Here is a 23,598-nt window from a genome sequence, read left to right as displayed (position 1 = left end):
CTCTAGGAGGCAATACTTCCCCTCTCGCAAGCACGGAGTCTGAGTGTAGCAAAAGCCTTTTAATAAAGGAGGGAAACAATGCGGCATTATGTTGGGGAAACACCACAAACAGGATTCCTAACACAAACCATGAGCAAAAGACCCACCCCCAAGTAAGTTTGGCAGTGTCCTTTTCCCCTCAAGGTCTTAAGTCCAATCACCCCAAAGTCCAACAACCCCAAAGTCTCTGTCCCTGGTCAGTGCCACCCCAGAGTTCAAAAGTTTATCTGCAGAGTTTTAACCCCCCAGCCTGGGCGGAAATGGGGGGGGCCACACGGGATGTTAAGGAGCACCTTACGTGGTCCGAGGCCGACTGCCCCACCTCTCCGTGGAGTTCTGCTGCAGCCTTTACCACGAATGGCTCCGCTCTACCAGCCGCACCACGCCGCGCCGCGTCACTCCGCTCCTCCAGCCATCCCACAAACTGCTCAGCTCTGCCAGCCGCTCCACTCCACCAGCCGTCCCATGAACCGCTCCAGCTGCCCCCGCAAATGGCCCAGCTCCACTCTGCTCGCTGTCCCACGGGCTGCTCCAACTGTCCCACAAACTGCTCGGCTCTGCCAGCTGCTTAGCAATATATCTTCAGGCTCCCCCACTGGTTAACACAGCGCTCAGTGATCTCAGCTCAGCAATTTTAGCTCTTTTAGTGATTTCAGCTGTTAGTGATTTCAGTTTGTAGTAGGGGAGCCCCAGTGCCGGTGCACCATTGGCCCAAAGTGAATTCAGTTCAGCAACTTCTAGCTAGACTAATAATGGAAGCAAAACTTAGTTCTGCTATTCAACAGTGGAGCGTGGGGGTAGTGCAATTGGTGTTCCAGGCCCTCAAAAGGGGCCCATACCATCAGGTACAAATACCTGTCCCCAACCTCTCTCAATTCACTGGGTTTTGTAACCCATGTTCCTTGACTAGGGTGACCAGATCAGCAGTATAAAATATCAGGACGGGGGGAAGCAAAAAAAAAAAGGGGGCACAGAGCAAAAAAAAAAAAAAGGAGTTTAAAAGGGGCCGGGGGCATTAGCAGGCCCCGGATGCGTGCACTGCCCTCCCCGCTGAGCCTCCTGCCCCCCGGCCCGCCACGGGCATATGCGGGGGTAGCGCGGAGTGGGCAGGGGCCGGGTGGGCGGCACAGGCCGAATCGCCGCTGCTGCCAGGGAGCCCCGCGCCTCTCTCTCCCGCTCGCGGCTGCGGCTCCTTCCCGCTGGGATGCGCTTCCCGCCGCCCCAGCCACATGAGGCGTGCCTAGTCTCCCTCCCGCTGGGAAGGAGCCACTGGACGCGCGCCACATGTGCCCGGGGCGGGCCTGGGGGCACATCCCGCCTGGAAGGAGCTGCAGCTGCGAGCAGGAGGGAGAGGCGCGGGGCTCCCCGGCAGCAGTGGGGATTCGGCCCCCGCCCCCACGCCACCCACTTGGCCCCTGCCCGCTCCATGCTGCCCCCGCCCGGACCCACCGCGCTGCCCCGCGGGCTGCAGGGCTGGAGCAGCCTCCAGGCTGTGCTCCCGGCCTCGGCCCCCATGTGCAGCGGCCCGGGGGCTGGGCAGGAGCCCTCTGGCACGGCACTCAGAGCTGAGCCCCCCCATCTCCTTCCTTTACCAGCCCCCCTTTCCCTGCCCACCCAGTGCCCGGAGCTGACTCATTAGCTCCAGGACCCAGGCACCGCCACCACCTCCTCCCTCCATGCTTGCGCTGCTATGCTGCAAGCTTGGGAGGGAGGAGGAATGCTGCGTGGTTGGGTCAGAGGTAGGGCCAGGACAGGGATTTGGGGAGGGAGCCAATGGGGGAAAAAGGGAACAGAGTTGGGGCAGTGATGTGCGAGCACCAGAGAGGATAGCAAAATTTCTTTTTTATCCACTGTCCTAACAAAACATTGGTCAGAACAAAAAAACAAAAATCAGGTTGTCAGGTCACCCTACCCTTGTCTAGCGAGTGCTACTTAGTTACTGGTGAGTCCTCTGTCATACAACAGTTCCACTGGCCTTGATTCACAGAATCAGGATAACAAAACTTTATTCTTCCTGCCCCAATAACAGAGAAACTGGGGATCCCACACCAGCCAAAGTAACCACTTTGAGTTGCTGTTGTTTCATGCCAGGTGGGTGGGTGTGCCTATGCAAACCAGATCAGCCCCTGGAGTTCTTTTCCACACTCGCCATAATTCACCACCAGATGTCAGGGTAGAGCTCATCCTGACTCTGCTTACACACAGATTCCCGGCACGGGCACAGGGGGGCTGTGGGGTGCCCAGGTTGGGCTGGTTTGTGGGTCTGTGTTTATTACAAATCTGGAGATTAACAGGATGCAAAATAACATAAACAGCCACCTCAGCACATCCCCTCCCCCTCCCAGTGCTGAGCCCCCCCACACCGGCCCCTACATGTGGGGCTGGGCTGGGCAGGGCAGGGGGACAACAGCTCGATGGGACAGGGCTGCAGCGGGGGAAGGGAAGCATTCCCCATAAATCTTCCCTGGAAGCAGAGTTCTCTGGGGCTGGTGCTGCAGGGGGGTGAGTCAGTCGCCCCCTGGGGGCCAGTGCCCCATGGCTATGGATGGCCCTCACTGTGGGGGCCCCCGGTTCATGTTGATTGGGGCATACAGGCTGGGCTGGACAGGCTCGGGGGTGGGGGACGGATCCCCCCTCTTTGTGTGCAGCGCCTGGATGTCCAGCTCAGCATAGGTGAGTCCATCGGCGCCGGGGTCGGGCTCCTGGGGGTGGGAGGGGAGAGAGTCACTGGGGTGTGTGTGTGAATCCACCAACACACACAGAGCACAGGGTACACACAGACACACACACTTGGCAATCCCATAAGCCCACCCCCTTCCCAGCAGCCCAACCCCCACTCCAAACCACTGAGTGTGCCAGGAAAGGCAGGGTGGTGGTGAGGGGTCTGCTGGGGCCCATGTGGGTCAGGGTTGGGGGTCAGGCCCCATGGGGGAACAGGGGAGACTTACCAGGGTCTGCGGCTCTTTCCCTTCATCGATGGAGGTGTCTGCAGAACAGAGACACCCGCTGAGCTACACCCCTGGCCGGCCCAGAGCAGAACCCCACACCCAGCTCAGACCCCCCGTTCAGCCAGGGGGGTCAGAGCCTGACACAGCCACCCCTCCCCCGCCCCACAGCATGGGCCAGGGTCATTAGCCCCGTGTTACAGAGAGGTAAACTGAGGCACAAAGATGTCTAGGGAGTTACAGCCGGGGGGGGGGGCTGGGAGTCCGAACACCTGTGTTCTCACCCTGGCTCAGGAGGAGAGTGGGGTCTAGACTAGTGGTTAGAGCAGGGGGCTGGGAGCCAGGAGTGGATGGGGAACTAGAACGGGAAGGGAGGGTGGCCCCCAGGGAGCTCCCTGGGAGTCCAACACTCTCAGCTGACACCAGCTACCTCTGGGACCCTCTCCTTAGTCCCGCCCGGCAGCAGCTGTAAATCAGGCCCCCCCCCATATGGGTGGAGCCCCCACAAGCCCCTCCCCTCCCCAGGGGTCCTGCCCCACCCTGGTACCCCCTTGGGTGTGTTACTCACAGGTGGGGTCTTGCTGAGCTGGCGCCTTTAATGCCCCCATAGGGCTGGTGCTAAAAGAGAAAATCCCCTTGTAAATGTCATATCCCCCCACCCGTGGGGAGATTCCTCAACACACCCAGAGAGCCCATTATCCTGCCTCACACTGAACCCAGTTCCCTGAGCCTCCTGCCCCAACCACCAGACCCCACCCCACCCCGCTCTAACCACTAGCCCCCACTCTGCTCCCAGAGGCAGATATAGAACCCAGGACTTCTGGTCACGCCCCCACACACCTCCCTGCTCTAACCACTTCTGGTCACACCCCCATCCCCGAGCTGGGACAGAACCCAGGAGCCCTGTGACCCAGGCAGGTCCATCGGGAGGGGGGAGGAGCTGGGTTCCTACCTGCTCGGTCTCGGTGCGGCTCCTTTTCCTGCAGAGGGACACAAACCAGAATCCCCCATGAGCCGATCGGGATCCCCGGTCCCAGCGCCGGCCACTCACCCCCCAGAGGGCAGCAGGGATGGGGGTGCCTGGGGGGGGTCCCCTCTGCTGCTGGTGCTGAGCCTGGATCCCTGCTGGGCTGGGCCGGATCAGCAGGGGGCAGCACAACACCATAGCATGTACCCGGGGGAGGGGCAGATTAACTCAGGGGCTTTTCCTGTCCCCAATCCTCCCTCGTTAGTGATTCATAACAAATCTGATCCACAGGCCAGTGGCTCCTCTGTCATCCCAGGTACCTGAGAAGCACGGTGCCGGCGGCTCGTTATACAGGGACCCGTCGCCCGGCACTGAGATGCGGCCACCTCTGGGGTGGGACAGCTGTGTGTACAGGGATTACACATGCAACAGCGCCCTCTGCTGAGCGCCCCCGCTCCTTGGCTTTCCTGGCACAGTCCCCCTCCAATCCGTGACCCCATCCCGCCATGCTTAGTGGCAGATTTAACCCTTCCCTCGCTGGGCGGGGCACTCACTGGCTCGGGTTTTTCTGAAGCAGACGAAGGCCACAAGGAGGAGGAGGAGGAGGGCGGCTGCCGCGCTCACCCCGACGATGATGGGCCAAGTCATGAAGTCTCTTTCTGCAGGAATAGAACCAGCGTCCAACAGGGCCGGGGTGGGGCTGAAACAGCGACTCAGTGGTCGTCCCATCCCCACCCCGCAACGCAGCATCGATCATCAGGGTCATTTTTTTTTTTTTGTGGCTGGGGCTGGGCAGCCCCTGGGCCCCGACTCCTCTGTGCATCCCCAGAGCATGGGCAGCCTGGGGGAGCATCCCCCTGGGACACGCCCCGTGCTCTGCAGCTCCCCCCGGGGGCAGGGATCCCCCATCCCACAGCCCTGAATCTCCAGTGGCTGCTCCCCAGCAAGATGTCCCCAACTCTGGGCTCAGGGCAGAGCTTGGCTCCGAGCGTCCCATCAGTGCGGAGGCCCCCTCCGAGGGTCCAGCTCGGTGTGGGGCTGGGAGCGGGGACGTCGAGCTGGGCCCCTCACCTGCTACCACCAGCTGCACGGGGTCGCTGGGCTCTGAGGAGACGAAGGGCTCTGATCGGGGCCGGTAGCTGCAGCTGTAGTTCCCTCTGTGCTGCCGGCCCACGGTGGGGATGCGGAACTTGGCCCCATCCCCAGCAGGGTCCATGTGTCGCTGCGGGTTCAGGTCTCCAGCCTTGTGCAGGAAGAACCTCACGTCCCAGCGCTGCCCCTGACACCGGATGGTGACATTTGCCCCTGAGGCGATGACCCCAGTGGGGCTCAGAGAGATGGAGGGTCTGGGTAAGCTGCGATCTGCACACAGGAGACAGGCTGTGAGAGCCAGACCCGGGCACCCACCCAGCCCCGGCCGGCCCCAGCCACAGGCAGATACAGAGCCCCCCGGGCAGAGATTCACTCCTAGATTCTAGAGTCCCCCTGACCCAGAATCCCGGCCCTGCGAGCTGGGCTCCCAGCCCCACAGACACCGAGCCGCAGCTCCCTAGTTCTTGGGTCCTCATATGCCCGTGTGTGGCCCCCGCCTCATTCACTGCGTCTGGCCTGCCCTGGGGGCACGTGGGCACGGCCACGCTAGCTGCAGCGGCATGGGCCAGCCGCTCGAGGACAAGCCGCTCAGGGCGCCGGGTGCACACGTGAGTGGCTAATCCTGCCTGGCCACGGCTCCATTGCTATTTTCAGCTCCATCAGAGCTAGCCCGGGTGCCTCCTGCCGGCCCCCAGCTGCAGGGCAGACACCCGACAACAGCCCACAGCTCTGGAGTGACCCCGGGGTGACACCTCCCTGCCTCCGGCCCGGCCACAATCAGGTTCAGGCTCGTCTGGGCAGGGGACAGAACTTCCTCCGGGGCCGGGCCCAGGCTGCAGAACAAGCTCCCCCAGCAGCCAAGGGCCCCCTAAACTGGGCTGGCTCCAGGCACCGGCCCGGCAAGCAGCTGCTTGGGGCGGCCCCTGGAAGGGGGCAGCACATCTGGCTCTTCGGCGGCAATTCGGTGGCGGGTCCCTGAAGCCGCGCAGTTAGAGTTCCCGATCACGGGTTTTTTTGTTTTTTTTTCTGCTTGGGGTGGCAAAAACTATGGAGCCGGCCCTGCCCTAAAGCTTCCCACCTCTGGCTCCTGCTGGGTGTCCCCTCTGCAGGGCCCAGGGCTCAGGGAAGAGCCTGGCTCTGAGTGGCCCATCGGCACGGAGCTCCCAGGAGTATCCGGCTGAGGGTGGGGCTTGGAGCGGGGACGCCGAGCCGGGCCGGGCCCCTCACCTGCTACCACCAGCTGCACGGGGTCGCTGGGCTGCGAGGAAACGAAGGGCTCTGATCGGGGCCGGTAGCTGCAGCTGTAGTTCCCTCTGTGCTGCCGGCCCACGGTGGGGATGCGGAACTCGGCCCCGTCCCCAGCAGGGTCTATGTGTCGCTGCGGGTTCAGGTCTCCAGCCTTGTGCAGGAAGAACCTCACGTCCCAGCGCTGCCCCTGACACCGGATGGTGACGTCTGCCCCTGGGGCGGTGACTCCAGTGGGGCTCAGCGAGATGGAGGGTCTGGGTAAGCTGGGATCTGTGCACAGGAGACAGGCTGTGAGAGTCAGTCCCGGACACCCCCCCAGCCCCGGCCTCCCCGGCCGGCCCCAGCCACGGGCAGATCCAGGGGCCCCCGGGCAGAGATTCTCTCCTAGATTCTAGAGTCCCCCTGACCCAGAATCCTGCCCTGCGAGCTGGGCTCCCAGCCCCACAGACACCGAGCCGTGGCTCCCTAGTTCTTGGGTCCTCATATGCCCGTGTCTGGCCCCCGCCTCATTCACTGCGTCCGGCCTGCCCTGGGGGTGTGTGGGCACGGCCACGCTAGCTGCAATGGCATGGGCTAGCCGCTCGAGGACAAGCCGCTCAGGGCGCCGGGTGCACACGTGAGTGGCTAATCCTGCCCGGCCACAGCTCCATTGCTATTTTCAGCTCCATCAGAGCTAGCCTGGGTGCCTCCCGCCGGCCCCAGCTGCAAGGCAGACACCCGACAACAGCCCACAGCTCTGGGGTGACCCCGAGGTGACGGCTCCCGGCCTCCGTCCCGGCCACAATCAGGGTCACGCTCGTCTGGGCAGGGGACAGAACTTCCTCCGGGGCCGGGCCCAGGGTGCAGAACGAGCTCCCCCAGCAGCCAAGGCCCCCTAAACTGGGCTGGCTCCAGGCACCAGCCCGGCAAGCAGCTGCTTGGGGCGGCCCCTGGAAGGGGGCAGCACATCTGGCTCTTCGGCGGCAATTCGGTGGCGGGTCCCTGAAGCGGCGCAGTTAGAGTTCCCGATCACAGGTTTTTTTGTTTTTTTTTCTGCTTGGGGTGGCAAAAACTATGGAGCCGGCCCTGCCCTAAAGCTTCCCACCTCTGGCTCCTGCTGGGTGTCCCCCCTGCTGGGCCCAGGGCTCAGGGCAGAGCCTGGCTCTGAGTGGCCCATGGGCGCGGAGCCCCCCGGAGTATCCGGCCGAGGGTGGGGCTGGGAGCGGGGACGCCGAGCCGGGCCGGGCCCCTCACCTAGGATTACCATCCGTCCGGCTTTCCCCCGGACATGTCCGGCTTTTTCAGCTTTAAATGGCCATCCGGGGGGATTTCTAATAAAGTAGAAATGTCCAGGATTTCCCCCTTCCCCTCGTGCAGAGTGCGGCGCGGCTGATTGGACGGCTGGGCCTGATTGAAAGCCGCTCGCAGCCACTGGGGCCTCTAGCAGCCAGAGTCCCTCCCCCTCCCCTGCTCCCTCCTCTCCCGCAGAGCAGCGCCACAGTGTTTGGCTGCACGTGGTGCCGGCAGCTCTCCCTCGGCCTGGGGCGGGGGGGACAGGCAAGGGACAGGGAACGGGGGGTTAGATTGGTCGGGGGTTCTGGGGGGGCTGTCAGGAGAAGGGGTGTAGAGAGCGGTTGGGGCAGGCAAGGGACAGGGAACGGGGGTTAGATTGGTCGGGGGTTCTGGGGGGGCTGTCAGGAGAAGGGGGTGTAGAGAGCGGTTGGGGCAGGCAAGGGACAGGGAACGGGGGGGTTAGATTGGTCGGGGGTTCTGGGGGGCTGTCAGGAGAAGGGGGTGTAGAGAGCGGTTGGGGCAGGCAAGGGACAGGGAATGGGGGGGTTAGATTGGTCGGGGGTTCTGGGGGGGCTGTCAGGAGAAGGGGGTGTAGAGAGCGGTTGGGGCAGGCAAGGGACAGGGAACGGGGGTTAGATTGGTCGGGAGTTCTGGGGGGGGCTGTCGGGAGAAGGGGGTGTACAGAGCGATTGGGGCAGGCAAGGGACAGGGAACGGGGGGGGTTAGATTGGTCGGGGGTTCTGGGGGGCTGTCAGGAGAAGGGGGTGTAGAGAGCGGTTGGGGCAGGCAAGGGACAGGGAACGGGGGGGTTAGATTGGTCGGGGGTTCTGGGGGGCTGTCAGGAGAAGGGGGTGTAGAGAGCGATTGGAGCAGGCAAGGGACAGGGAACGGGGGGGTTAGATTGGTCGGGGGTTCTGGGGGGGCTGTCGGGAGAAGGGGGTGTAGAGAGCGGTTGGGGCAGGCAAGGGACAGGGAATGGGGGGGGGTTAGATTGGTCAGGGGTTCTGGGGGGGCTGTCAGGAGAAGGGGGTGTAGAGAGCGGTTGGGGCAGGCAAGGGACAGGGAACGGGGGTTAGATTGGTCGGGGGTTCTGGGGGGGGCTGTCGGGAGAAGGGGGTGTAGAGAGCGGTTGGGGCAGTCAGGGGACAGGGAATGGGGGGGGTTAGATTGGTCAGGGGTTCTGGGGGGGGCTGTCGGGAGAAGGGGGTGTAGAGAGCGGTTGGGGCAGGCAAGGGACAGGGAATGGGGGGGGGTTAGATTGGTCAGGGGTTCTGGGTGGGCTGTCAGGAGAAGGGGGTGTAGAGAGCGGTTGGGGCAGGCAAGGGACAGGGAACGGGGGTTAGATTGGTTGGGGGTTCTGGGGGGGGCTGTCGGGAGAAGGGGGTGTAGAGAGCGGTTGGGGCAGGCAAGGGACAGGGAACGGGGGGGTTAGATTGGTCAGGGGTTCTGGAGGGGCTGTCAGGAGAAGGGGGTGTAGAGAGCGGTTGGAGCAGGCAAGGGACAGGGAATGGGGGGGGGTTAGATTGGTCAGGGGTTCTGGGTGGGCTGTCAGGAGAAGGGGGTGTAGAGAGCGGTTGGGGCAGGCAAGGGACAGGGAACGGGGGTTAGATTGGTTGGGGGTTCTGGGGGGGGCTGTCGGGAGAAGGGGGTGTAGAGAGCGGTTGGGGCAGGCAAGGGACAGGGAACGGGGGGGTTAGATTGGTCGGGGGTTCTGGGGGGGCTGTCGGGAGAAGGGGGTGTAGAGAGCGGTTGGGGCAGGCAAGGGACAGGGAACGGGGGGGGTTAGATTGATCGGGGGTTCTGGGGGGGCTGTCAGGAGAAGGGGGTGTAGAGAGCGGTTGGGGCAGGCAAGGGACAGGGAACGGGGGTTAGATTGGTCGGGGGTTCTGGGGGGGGCTGTCGGGAGAAGGGGGTGTTGAGAGCGGTTGGGGCAGGCAAGGGACAGGGAACGGGGGTTAGATTGGTCGGGGGTTCGGGGGGGGCTGTCGGGAGAAGGGGGTGTAGAGAGCGGTTGGGGCAGTCGGGACAGGGAGCAGGGAGGCTTAGATAGGGGGTGGGGTTCTGGGGGCAGTTAGGGTGGGGGGTCTCAGGAGGGGGCAGTCAGGGGACAGGTAGGGGGTAGGAGGGTTCTGAGGGGGGCGGGGCTGGGGCAGGGCTAGGGTGGCACTCCGTGTCCTCTTTTTTGATTGTTGAAATATGGTAACCCTACCTCACCTGCTCCCACCAGCTCCACGGGGTCACTGGGCTCCGACCAGGTGTGGGGATCCGAGTCGGGGGGATGATAGCAGGTGTAGCTGCCTCCGTCTGACCGGCTCACTTTGGCGATGGGAAATTTGATCCCAGCCGAGTCCCCGCCCGGCGCTGCTGCGTTCCTGCCCCAGCCTTGTACAGAACAAACTCCAGACCCCGGCGCTGACCCTGACACCGGATGGTCACAGCTCCCCCCAGGGTGACCCCCTCCCGCTGGGGCCCAGGGAGATGGAGGCTTTGAGGGAGCTGAGCTCTGCAGTGGGAGAGAGATGGGGCGTGAGACAGACCCCGGCACGGCCACTGCGCCCCGTGCCCAGCATGGAGCGTCAGCAACGGGGCAGAGACAGGGTCAGGGTCTCACCTGGGATCCAGGGCACCAAGGCACCAGCCCAAGATCTCCTCCCTCCCAACATGCCCACCCCCAGGGGGCCGAGATCCCCCCCCCCACACACACAGACACCCAACCATCACTGGCTGGACATCCCATCTGCTGAACGCCAGGGCTCACAGAGACCAGTGGTGCCTGGCTGGGTGTGGGGCTGGGAGCTGAGGTGCTGGTCTGGGCCACTCACCTGCTACAATGATCTGCACAGGGTCACTGGGCTCCGAGTAGTTAGTTGGTCCTGTTCTGTCGCTATAGTGACAGGTGTAGCTGCCACCGTCTTCCCGTCTGGCGCTGGTGATGGGAAATTCAGCCTCAGAGCCAGCAGGGTCTGTGTAATTCAGATAGTTCTTAACTCCATCCTTGTAGAGGAGGAACCTCATGCCCAGGAGCTGATTCCGACACCGGATGGTGACGTTTCCCCCCATGGGGATCACCCCACCGGGGCTGACGGAGATGGAGGGTTTGGGGTAGGACCACTCTGGATGCACAAACAAACAGGCAGTAAGTGGGGGTGACACAAACCGCGTCCATCTGACTCAATCCTCTGCCCATCTGTCGCTCCAGCGTTTTACCCCCCGCCCGTCCCTGGGGTGTGGCCCGGCCCCACGGCTCACAGCCGGGGTGAGAGACAGGTGGGGGAAAGGAGATTTCCAATCAGTTCTCCAGGGTCAATTCAGCCCTGTCCCCACTGCAACCAGGAGTGACTCCGGATTGAGCCCAGGGGGTTGAGACCAGAATCACCCTTATTCTGCATGGTGCCCTTTGGGGACGGGATATTTCCAAAGCTGTTCAGGGGAAGTTCCGAACGCCGGGTCGGGCTGAGCCGGACCCACGAGCAAAGCAGTGACACGCGCGGGTGCAGCAAGTCGAGGGTGAGACACAATGGTGCCTTGCTCCAGTCCCTCTGCGTGTCCACGTCTTACAGCCCTGCTCTACCTGACCCATTCCCCGGGATCCTGCCAGCTCCCCGGGCACAGTTCGGGGGCGCTGTGGGGTGGCTGGTGCCTTCACTCTGTATTTCCTGGGGGGCCAAAGCTTTGAGTGCATGTGAATTCACCCTGTGTGGTGCCCATCCCTGTAATGAGTGGGGCGAGGTCTCAGTCCCCACCTCTGGGTGTGGGAGGGAGCAGAGGTCTGACAGGATCATCCCTTTGTGGGATCTGCTCCCCTCACCCCCGACCCACGTCCTCATCCTTAATGTGGAAATTCCCCCAGCTGCCCCATTGCCCACAGATACTCACCTCCAGACACCCCGCTCCGCCCGGCCAGCCAGCAGCCTGGAAAGGAGATGGGTCATTATGGACCAGATCCCAGAGCAACTGGATCCTACACCCTGGGCTCAGGTCTGCCATCTGCCCTGCCATGGACACACACCCTGCTCTCAGATCCCCATCCATAGACACACGCCCAGGTATCAAATTGCCCCCATGGGCACACACCCTGACTGTCTCCGATACTCACTGAGGAGGAGAACGGTCAGAGCAGATGCCATGACGAGGCAGTGGGGGCCCCTCAGCGCTGCCACCAGCACCCTGGTGCCCAGCTCCACCGAGCCTGAGGCTCGAGTGCGAGCAGAATGAGGAACTGCGCCGGGAGCTGCAGCCCCAGGAAGCCCGTGATGCGCTCGGCCCCTTTCTTCCCATCACATGGTTTCTCCGCAATTTCTGGCCCAAATTTACCGTGCTCAGAGCAAAGAAATAGCCAGATCCCAGCAACGCCCAGCAAACCACATTCCCTTCTGCAGCTGCCTGGTCCCCCCATCACCTCCCAGCCCCACATGGGAGCTGCCCAGTCCGGAGACCAGCTGGGAACGGGGCAATCTCAGGAATCATCAAGAGGTGCCCAGGCTGCCCTGACATTTTCCAGCAGGCCCGTCTAGCCTCCCTGGAGCAGCAGCTCAGAGCAGAGGAAGGATCCCCCCCCCCCAATCACAGTGCCCCCTACGGAGTGACCCTCTCCCATGGAGTGGAGCAGAGGTTCCTTCCTGACCCAGCAAGGCCCCGCACCCGCCCTGGAGCAGGAGGGTGGAGGGACCTGGCCAACCTCCTTCTCAGGTGGTGTCACTGCAGATGCTATTCTTAGCGCAGTGGTGTGAGACAGAGACGGGACAGAGGTGTGGGGGGCTGGGGAGTGGTTTCTGGCCCCTGTGAAGTGTGGGGGGAGGGATACATTTAAACCTAAGGCAGCTCCCATCTTTTCATGTATTTATACCTGCTACTGAATGTTCCACTCCATGCATCCAGTGAAGTGGGTTCTAGCCCACGACAGCTTATGCCTAAATAAATTTGTTAGCCTCTAAGGGGCCACAAGGACTCCTAGTTGTTTTTGCTGATACAGACTAACACGGCTACCACTCTGAAACCTGTCACATTTAGACCTAAGTTGCTAAAGGAGCAGCTGAGACAGCCGTGAAAAGGGGAAGTGTGTCCGGAGCTGGTGCTCACTTTCTGTTTCTGTTACTGCCAGTGAAACTCAGCATAAACCTGATTCCCCGGCAGCAACCCTGTAATATACCCCAGCTATGGGAGGGGACTGGGGTCTAGTGGTTAGAGCAGGAGGGCCCCCCCGCCCCTCCCTGAGCGATCCCATCTCCCCCAGGTGTGACACACACTCCTCCAGCAGGGACAACAGGGCTGGGGGCTGCCCAGGGAGCTGGTTTGTGGTTCTGTGTTTCTTACAAATTTGGAGATTAATAGGATGCAAAATCACATAAAACCTGCCTCAAAGTGTCCCCTCCCCCTCCCCGTGCTGAGTCCCCCCCCCCACCCCCCAATCTCCCAAATGTTGGTCTGCGCAGGGAAGGGGGACAACAGCTCAATGGGATGGGGCTGCAGTGGGGGGAGGGTAGCATTCCCCTTAAATCTTCCCTGGAAGCAGACTTCTCTGGGGCCGGTGCTGCAGGGGGGTGAGTCTATTGCCTCCTGGAGGCCGGCACCCCATGGCTGCGGGGGCTCTCATTGCAGAGCCCCCCAGCTCATGTTGATCACGGCATACACACTGGGCTGGGCGAGTTCAGGGGCAGGGGCCGCCCCCCCCCCCAACTTGGCGTACAGTGCCTGGCAATCCAGCTCGGCGTAGGTGAGTCCGTCGGCACCAGGGTCAGGCTCCTGGGGGTGGGAGGGGAGAGAGTCATTGGGGGGGGTGCATGTGCATGCGTGTATGTGTGTGTGTGCATGTGCGCATTAACCCCCTGTCACGGACTCACAGGTCATGCCCACTTTTGGCCCCATGCGGTCCGTGGGGGTAACCCCCTTCAGTGAGACAGCCCTTCTCGGGGGTCCACTCTCTCGCGGGGTTAAGCCCCTCCACCTTCTGAACCACACCTCTCTGAGCCTTAGCACGTCTGTCTCTGCCGTGGGCCCCTTCAGGGAGTCCACTCGCTCTGGACCCCCCGGGCCTCCACTCCCGAAGGGAATAATTCAACCCTGTTCTCTAGACCGGAGTGACTCTCAGCCACAGGGTCTCCTGGGCCTCCTCTACTCTCTTCTGTCCTCTGGCCCCCTCTGGCTGGAACTGGCTGGTCCTCTCTTTGCAGCCCATTGTCCTCTCACTTGCCAGAACCGGCTGTGATTCCTGAACTGGGCCTCCGGGTCGCCAGGTTACCAGTCGCTGGGGTGTCCATTCTCCAGGCCATTGGCTGGGGTCCCAAGTTCCCTCACTGGTCCTCTGTAACAACAAACTCCCTCTCCCCTCACCTTGTTAAACCAGTAACACCCAGGGAAACTGAGTCCCACCCCCTCTGCATGCAAACCATTGGAAAAACAAGTAAAAAACAAGAAAATCCCCCACTTCGTCACATCTCTCCCCCCTTCAAGGCTGAACGGAGCAGGGTCACTTAGCCAGTGACCTGGGGAAGTTCAGGGCCCCCGCCCCGTGATAAAGTATCGACTGTAACATTGGCCCTCCCCCTCACATGGACCACCTCCATGTCAGGCCCTGGAGGTTTTTCGCCTTCCTCCACAGCATGGGGCAGGGATCGCTAGCAGGAGGGTTCTCTGCCAATTGAAGTCACTAAGCCACAGGATTTGGGGACTTCAACAGCAGAGTCAAGGGAAGGGGTAGGGAAGGCTTTGTGGCCTGCAGCATGCAGGGGGTCAGACCAGATGATCATAATGGTCCCTTCTGACCTTAAAGTCTATGAGTCTATGAGTCTATAACCCTGAAGGAGAAGGCTCCATCTCAGCAGTTTGGAATTAGCTCTTTCCATTCATCCTTGATTGCCTCCACTTTGGCTGGCTCCGGCTTCAGGTGGCCGCCCCCACCTTGTGGCCCCAGTATGCCATCCCCACCTTGCACTTTTCAGCTTTTATGGTCAGTCCTGCGTCCTGAAGGTGACCCAGCACTCTCTTCACCTGGGACACATGTTTTTCCCAGGTCTGGCTAAAGACACAGATATCGTCAATATATGCCAGACTCGCAGTGGTCAGCAACCTTTCAGAAGCGGTGTGCTGAGTCTTCATTTATTCACTCTGATTTAAGGTTTCGCGTGCCAGTCATACATTTTAACGTATTTAGAAGGTCTCTTTCCATAAGTCTATAATATATAACTAAACTATTGTTGTATGTAAAGTAAATAAGGTTTTTAAAATGTTTAAGAAGCTTCATTTAAAATTAAATTAAAATGCAGAGCCCCCCCGGACTGGTGGCCAGGAACCGGGCAGGAAAAAACAAGAAAATCCCCCACTTTGTCACCTCTCCCCCAAAAGCCCCCCCACACCCACCCCTGCAATTATAGAATCATAGAAGATTAAGGTTAGAAGGGACCTCAGGAGGTTCTAGTCCAACCCCCTGCCCAAAGCAGGACCAACCCCAACTACATAATCCCAGCCAGGGCTCTGTCAAGCCGGGCCTTAAAAACCTCTAAGGATGGAGATTCCACCACCTCCCTAGGGAACCCATTCCAGTGCTTCACCACTCTCCTAGGGAAACAGTTTTTCCTAATATCCAACTTAAACCTCCCCCACTGCAACGTGAGACCATTACTCCTTGTTCTGTCATCTGCCCCCACTGAGACCAGCCGAGCTCCATCCTCTTTGGAACCCCCTTCAGGTAGTTGAAAGCAGCTATCAAATCCCCCCTCACTCTTCTCTTCTGCAGCCTAAACAAGCCCAGTTCCCTCAGTCTCTCCTCGGAAGTCATGTGCCCCAGACCCCTGATCATTTTTGTTGCCCTCCGCTGGACTCTAATCCCAGCTGGCAATCCCAAAAGGCAAACCCCCTCCCAGCAGCCCCACCTTAAATCACTGAGTGTGCCAGATAAAGGGTGTGGGGTTCGATGGGGGAAAGCCGACTGCTGCAGGGGAGCACGTGGATTGGACAGAGACTTCTCTTAGAGGAGAGTCTATTGATTGAGATTCTCCAGGTTATAGTCAGGAGCAGAGGATGGAAGAGGATAATGTAAGGGCCAGATCAGACGAGAAACATTCACATTCACATAAAGAATCTGACCCATCAGAAAAGGGCAGACAAATAAACAGTGACAAGTTTTTAAAGTGCTTGTACACAAATGCTAGAAGTCTAAATAATAAGATGGGTGAACTAGAGTGCCTCGTGATAAAGGAGGGTATTGATATAATAGGCATCACAGAAACCTGGTGGACTGAGGACAATCAATGGGACACAATCCCTCCCGGGTACAAAATATAACGGAAGGACAGAATAGATCGTGCGGGGGGCGGGGGAGTGGCACTATATGTGAGAGAAAATGTAGACTCAAATGAAGTAAAAATCTTAAGTGAATCCACATGTTCCATAGAATCTCTATGGATAGAAATGTCATGCTCTAATAAGAATATAACGGTAGGGATCTATTATCGACCACCTGACCAGGACAGTGATAGTGATGATGAAATGCTAAGGGAAATTAGAGAGGCTATCAAAGTTAAGAACTCAATAATAGTGGGGGATTTCAATTATCCCCGTATTGACTGGGAACATGTCACCTCAGGACGAAATGCAGAGACAAAATTTCTCAATACTTCAAATGACTGCTTCATGGAGCAGCTGGTACGGGAACCCACAAGGGTAGAGGCAACTCTAGATTTAGTCCTTAGTGGAGCGCAGGAGCTGGTCCAAGAGGTAACTATAACAGGACCGCTTGGAAATAGTGACCATAATACAATAGCATTCAACATCCCTGTGGTGGGAAGAACATCTCAACAGCCCAACGCTGTGGCATTTAATTTCAGAAAGGGAAGAACTATGCAAAAATGAGGGGTTTAGTTAAAGAGAAATTAAAAGGTACAGTGACTAAAGTGAAATCCCTGCAAGCTGCATGGACACTATTCAAAGACACCACAATAGAGGCCCAACTTAAATGTATACCCCAAATTAAGAAACACAGTAAAAGAACTAAAAAGGAGCCACCGTGGCTTAACAACCATGTAAAAGAAGCAGTGAGAGATAAAAAGGCATCTTTTAAAAAGTGGAAATCAAATCCTAGTGAGGTAAATGGAAAGGAGCATAAACACTGCCGCCAGATGTAGTGTAAAAATGTAATAAGAAAGGACAAAAGGGAGTTTGAAGAACAGCTAGCCAAAAACTGACAAGGTAATAAAATGTTTTTTAAGTACCTCAGAAGCAGGAAGCCTGCTAAATACCAGTGGGGCCCCTGGACGATTGAGATACAAAAGGAGCGCTTAAAGATGATAAAGTCATTGCGGAGAAACTAAATGAATTCTTTGCTTCTGTGACAAAGTGGGGGATTTTCTTGTGTTTTCCTTGATTTTCTAATGCAGAGGGGGTGGGACTCAGTGTTCCTGGGTGTTACTGGATTAACAAGGTGATGGGAGAGGAAGTTTGTTGTTACAGAGGACCAGCAACAGAACTTGTGACCCCAGCCAATGGCCTGGAGGATGGATACCCCAGCGACTGGTGACCCGGGGGCCCAGCCCAGGAGTCGCAGACGGTTCTGGCCAGTGGGAGGACAATGGGATGTAGAGAGAGGACCCCGGTGACCTGACCAGCCGGTTCCAGCCAGAGGGGGCCAGAGGACAGAAGAGGGGAGAGGAGGCCTAGGAGACCCTGTGGCTGAGAGTCACTACAAAAGCAATTTTCCCTCTCTTGGTATTGACATCTCCTCATCAGTTATTGGGAGTAGACCACATTCACCCTGACTGAATTGGCGTTGTCAGCACTGGTTCTCCACTTGTGAGGTAACTCCCTTCTCTTCCTGTGCCAGTATATTTATACCTGCATCTGTAATTTTCACTCCATGCAGCTGAAGAAGTGGGTTTTTTACCCATGAAAGCTTATGCCCAAATAAATCCATTAGTCTTTAAGGTGCCACTGGACTCCTCGTTGTTTTTGTGGTTACAGACTAACACGGCTACCCCTTGGAAATTTCTGTAAATATTTTGTACAAATACCATGTTTGCCTCAGTTTCTCCTCTATGTTGCATGGTTAACTAGGTCGTGAACAAAGGCTGTTTACTCCCGGCCAGGCCACGACAAATGTCTGAACGGTGTCTCGGGTTTGGGGGCTCCAGGGCAAAGCCCATCTCCAGGACATTTGCTACCTGCCACCAATGAACGACCATGGATGGCCCAGCCCCTGCAGGAAGCCAGCTGGGTGTGACCAGCCGGACAGCCAAGGACTGAGGAAAGGCGGGAGGCCGGGATTAGCCCGGGAAGCTGAACAGAGAGGGAGCCGAGGGACAGATCAGGGGCTTAGGGGGGCACCGCTTGGCAGGGGATCTGGGGAACCAGGCTGGACCCGGCTAGAACGTTCTTCTCTCTGGGCAAACCGAAGACTTCCTGCACTGGGTGCAGTGGCCTCCTAGTCCCTCCTGTGTGCCCGCGCAGTGGGGTGCCCTGCAGAGGCTGGAGTAGGGGCGCATTGCTCCCCAAGATTGTACCCGGCTCCCTCGGGATCTGCCTCAGCGGCACTCACTGACCAGCGCTCGTGATGGGAAGCCGGGGGGCAGCCGGACCAGGGGTCCAGCCTAGGGAGGCAGGGGAGCCACGGGGTTTGCCCTGAAGGAAGAGTGAGACCCCCCAGGGGGTCTGGCACATTGACGAGGGCTCCCAGAGGCTGCTCCAAAGCTGGGACCATAATCCCGATCCGGTGGATCTGTGACAGTCCCCTTTGCTGGGCCCAGGGCTCAGGGCAGAGCCTGGCTCTGAGTGTCCCATCACCGCGGAGTGTTATACCAATAAAAACTAGCAGGATCTTATTAAAGGGGACAAGATAAAGATGCCACATTTATTATGATAACAATTTGATTTATGACCAATAACTAATATCTTAATCCTTATACACACACATTATACCTAAAACCTATAACAAACACACACACACACACATCCATCAGATGTTCTGCAGCTGCTGCATAGTTACCAGTCCTGCTTGAGTCTGTGGCTTGAGTTTGCAGCTTGGATTCGTAGCTTGTGGCGGTAACTGGCCAGGAAAGCCGGGCACAAGGACGAGCTGGGTCTCTGTTGGGCATGCACCGATGCCCTTCCATGTTGGCAGCAGAATGTTACCCTCCTCCGAAGTTTTCCATCTCACCCATCCTTTTTGTAGGCTTTAGTTTGAATCCAGAGTCTATAGGTCTTGCTGTGTCACGCTGCCTCTGGGTTTGGTGATTGATCACCCGTCAATTTCAGACATGACTTTCAGCCTTGGACCGGGTTTTGATCTTCCTTCTATTGTACCTTTTCTTTTTAGGGTGGATTCTTCTTACTTTGTTAGGGCTCTTGTCTGTATCTTCAGCCGTTGGTGTTTGAACTCCATTCTTTTTTTTTTTTTTTTGCGAACAGGGGCTGCTAACAGGGAGTTTCGCAAGGGAGTTTGGAAGGGGAGCAGGAAGGGGGCGAGGGTCCCTTGCCGGTTCTATCTGTTTTCCCTTTATTCCCCTTAAAACCTATGAACCAACTACATTCAAAACTTCTTGCTTAACAACCCTTTCAGTGGACGGGGGCTGCAGACGGGAGTTTGACAGAGGGAGGCTTACGATGGTTAGGAAGACCCGCAACACCTGTGCCAGCACTGCTTCTGTCTCCTCCACCTGTGCCTGTAGCCAGACAGAGTGCCTAAGCATGGATGCTTCTACCCAGATCCTGGTGTGGTTTTGCAGAGACTGTTACTTGCAATTTCCACTTACTGATATCCAGGCTGGGAGGACCATCCAATGTGAGAGGTGCCTGCTGGTGCAATCTCTCAGGCAGCAGGTGGGAGAGCTACAGGAGGAGGTGGCTAGGTTGAGGAGCATCCAAATCCACGAGCAATTCCTCGACAGTGTCCATGTGGAGACAGCTGAGGTAGCTGTCCCAGTACACAGGACTGCTGATACACCACTGGTGGGAGAGGAGATGGCTCAGGGTGGACACTGGCAGCTGGTTACTTCTGGCAGCAGGCAGCGCTCCACCCCTGCTCCAAACCCTCCTGCCGTGGTTATAGGTAACCGTTATGCTCTTCTTGATACAGGAAAGAAGGAATCACCCCCTACAGTAAAGGAGGAGAAGCCTCGTACCCCTAAGGCTGGGAGGTCTGCTGCCACCACTGCGAATTGGAAACGTAGGGTAGTGGTGGTCGGAGACTCTCTGCTGAGGGGGACGGAGGCGCCCATCTGTCGCCCTGACATTTCATCTCGGGAGGTATGCTGCCTGCCGGGGGCCCGTATCCGAGACGTTATGGAGGCATTGTCGAGGATTATCCATCCCTCTGACTACTACCCCATGCTACTCATCCATGTGGGCACAAATGATACTGCGCGGTGTGACACTGAGCGGATCAAGAGTGACTACAGGGCTCTGGGAGTACGGGTGAAGGAGTTTGGAGAGCAGGTGGTATTCTCTTCGATTCTTCCTGTCAAAGGTAGGGGCCTGGGCAGAGACAGATGCATCATGGAGATGAATGCCTGGCTGCGAAGATGGTGTCGCCAGGAGGGCTTTGGCTTCCTAGACCATGGGATGCTATTCGAGGAAGGACTGCTAGGCAGAGATGGCGTTCACTTTTCGAGGAGGGGAAAGACCTTATTTGGACACAGACTGGCTAACCTAGTGAGGAGGGCTTTAAACTAGGTTCGACGGGGACAGGTGAGCAAAGCCCACAGGTAAGTGGGGAACATGGAGACCTGGGAGATGGGTCGGAAACGAGAGGGAGTGTGGGCTATATTGGCAGAGAGAAAGGAGGGTCAGGACAAAACTGGGAGGAAAGATCAAACCAGCATCTTAGATGCCTGTATACAAATGTGAGAAGTATGGGGAATAAGCAGGAAGAACTGGAAGTGCTAATAAATAAATACAACTATGACATTGTTGGCATCACTGAAACTTGGTGGGATAATACACATGATTGGAATGTTGGTGTGGATGGGTACAGCTTGCTCAGGAAGGATAGACAGGGGAAAAAGGGAGGAGGTGTTGCCTTATATATTAAAAATGTACACACTTGGACTGAGGTAGAGATGGACATAGGAGACGGAAGTGTTGAGAGTCTCTGGGTTAGGCTAAAAGGGGTAAAAAACAAGGGAGATGTCATGCTAGGAGTCTACTACAGGCCACCTAACCAGGTGGAAGAGGTGGATGAGGCTTTTTTTAAGCAACTAACAAAATCATCCAAAGCCCAAGATCTGGTGGTGATGGGGGACTTCAACTATCCGGATATATGTTGGGAAAATAACACAGCGGGGCACAGACTATCCAACAAATTCTTGGACTGCATTGCAGACAACTTTTTATTTCAGAAGATAGAAAAAGTTACTGGGGGCAAGCTGTTCTAGACTTGATTTGAACAAATAGGGAGGAACTCATTGAGAATTTGAAAGTAAAAGGCAGCTTGGGTGAAAGTGATCATGAAATCATAGAGTTTGCAATTCTAAGGAAGGGTAGAAGGGAGAACAGCAAAATAGAGACAATGGATTTCAGGAAGGCAGATTTTGGTAAGCTCAGAGAGCTGATAGGTAAGGTCCCATGGGAATCAAGACTGAGGGGAAAAACAACTGAGGAGAGTTGGCAGTTTTTCAAAGGGACACTATTAAGGGCCCAAAAGCAAGCTATTCCGCTGGGTAGGAAAGATAGAAAATGTGGCAAAAGCCCACCTTGGCTTAACCACGAGATCTTGCATGATCTAAAAAAATAAAAAGGAGTCATATAAAAAATGGAAACTAGGACAGATTACAAAGGATGAATATAGGCAAACAACACAGGAATGCAGGGGCAAGATTAGAAAGGCAAAGGCACAAAATGAGCTCAAACTAGCTACAGGAATAAAGGGAAACAAGAAGACTTTTATCAATACATTAGAAGCAAGAGGAAGACCAAAGATAGGGTAGGCCCACTGCTTGGTGAAGAGGGAGAAACAGTAACAGGAAACTTGGAAATGGCAGAGATGCTTAATGACTTCTTTGTTTCGGTCTTCACCGAGAAGTCTGAAGGAATGCCTAACATAGTGAATGCTAACGGGAAGGGGGTAGGTTTAGCAGATAAAATAAAAAAAGAACAAGTTAAAAATCACTTAGAAAAGTTAGATGTCTGCAAGTCACCAGGGCCTGATGAAATGCATCCTAGAATACGCAAGGAGCTAATAGAGAAGGTATCTGAGCCTCTAGCTATTATCTTTGGAAAATCATGGGAGACGGGAGAGATTCCAGAAGACTGGAAAAGAGCAAATCTATTGCCCATCTATAAAAAGGGAAATAAAAACAACCCAGGAAACTACAGACCAGTTAGTTTAACTTCTGTGCCAGGGAAGATAATGGAGCAAGTAATTAAGGAAATCATCTGCAAACACTTGGAAGGTGGTAAGGTGATGGGGAACAGCCAGCATGGATTTGTGAAGAACAAATCATGTCAAACCAATCCGATAGCTTTCTTTGATAGGATAACGAGCCTTGTGGATAAGGGTGAAGCGGTGGATGTGGTATACCTAGACTTTAGTAAGGCATTTGATACGTTCTCGCATGATATTCTTATCGATAAACTAGGCAAATACAATTTAGATGGGGCTACTATAAGGTGGGTGCCTAACTGGCTGGATAACCGTACTCAGAGAGTTGTTATTAATGGTTCCCAATCCTGCTGGAAAGGCATAACGAGTGGGGTTCCGCAGGGGTCTGTTTTGGGACCGGCTCTGTTCAATATCTTCATTAACGACTTAGATATTGGCATAGAAATTATGCTTATTAAGTTTGCGGATGATACCAAACTGGGAGGGATTGCAACTGCTTTGGAGGACAGGGTCATAATTCAAAATGATCTGGACAAATTGGAGAAATGGTCTGAGGTAAACAGGATGAAGTTTAACAAAGACAAATGCAAAGTGCTCCACTTAGGAAGAAAAAATCAGTTTCACACATACAGAATGGGAAGAGACTGTCTAGGAAGGAGTACGGCAGAAAGGGATCTAGGGGTTATAATGGACCACAAGCTAAATATGAGTCAATGGTGTGATGCTGTTGCAAAAAAAGCAAACATGATTCTGGGCTATATTAACAGGTGTGTTGTGAGCAAGACACGAGAAGTCATTCTTCCGCTTTACTCTGCTCTGGTTAGGCCTCAGCTGGAGTATTGTGTCCAATTCTGGGCACCGCATTTTAAAAAAGATGTGGAGAAATTGGAGCGGGTCCAGAGAAGAGCAACAAGAATGATTAAAGGTCTTGAGAACATGACCTATGAAGGAAGGCTGAAAGAATTGGGTTTGTTTAGTTTGGAAAAGAGAAGACTGAGAGGGGACATGATAGCAGTTTTCAGGTATCTAAAAGGGTGTCATAAGGAGGAGGGAGAAAACTTGTTCACCTTAGCCTCTATGGATAGAACAAGAAGCAATGGGCTTAAACTGCAGCAAGGGAGGTCTAGGTTGGACATTAGGAAAAAGTTCCTAACCGTCAGGGTGGTTAAACACTGGAATAAATTGCCTAGGGAGGTTGTGGAATCTCCGTCTCTGGAGATATTTAAGAGTAGGTTAGATAAATATCTATCAGGGATGGTCTAGACAGTATCTGGTCCTGCCATGTGGGCAGGGGACTGGACTCGATGACCTCTCGAGGTCCCTTCCAGTCCTAGAATCTATGAATCTATAATCAGGACAGGCTGGGGCTGGAGGTTGATTCCATCATCCATACATCCCTCATTCACACATTTAAACTAAACTAATAAGATTACAGCAGGGTTTGCAAAAATGAAGGTTGCAGCAAGCCCTTACAAAATGGAGTAAGCGTTGTAAAATGGGGTTTGAATTACAATATGGCAAACAGTGAACAGAAGTTCCAATACTGAAACAGGGCAAGTCTCAGTGATTTAAGCAGGAATTGGATTGATAGTGAAACTTACAAAGGCAGCTGACTGAACAGCTATGGCTCTGAACAAGCATCTTAACTGTTAATTAGCCAGTTATTGGGGTAACCGGTTTTATGAATGAATGTTGTTTCATTCATAAAACTTTACTTATGAAGTTACATT

At 56.2% G+C, this 23,598-nt stretch overlaps 1 protein-coding gene across 1 annotated transcript; it reads right to left on the bottom strand.

The window, feature by feature from the left end:
- Positions 1–1,866: 1,866 nt before the first annotated feature.
- On the bottom strand, positions 1,867–11,784 carry LOC122173434 (osteoclast-associated immunoglobulin-like receptor). Its single transcript, XM_065571710.1, has 9 exons — positions 11,660–11,784; positions 11,440–11,475; positions 10,386–10,676; positions 5,023–5,313; positions 4,506–4,610; positions 3,937–3,964; positions 3,553–3,602; positions 2,988–3,025; positions 1,867–2,741 (listed from the first exon to the last, which is right to left on the bottom strand). Exons 1-9 carry the CDS (start codon positions 11,688–11,690, stop codon positions 2,592–2,594), a joined length of 1,020 nt encoding a protein of 339 aa, XP_065427782.1. The 5' UTR covers positions 11,691–11,784; the 3' UTR covers positions 1,867–2,591.
- Positions 11,785–23,598: the final 11,814 nt, after the last annotated feature.

This window comes from Chrysemys picta, chromosome 17 (genome assembly GCF_011386835.1).
Source record: "Chrysemys picta bellii isolate R12L10 chromosome 17, ASM1138683v2, whole genome shotgun sequence".
Lineage (NCBI taxonomy): Eukaryota > Metazoa > Chordata > Testudines > Emydidae > Chrysemys > Chrysemys picta.
The sequence above is the reverse complement of the archived record's forward strand: the minus strand, read 5'-3'. Positions and strand labels throughout refer to the sequence as shown.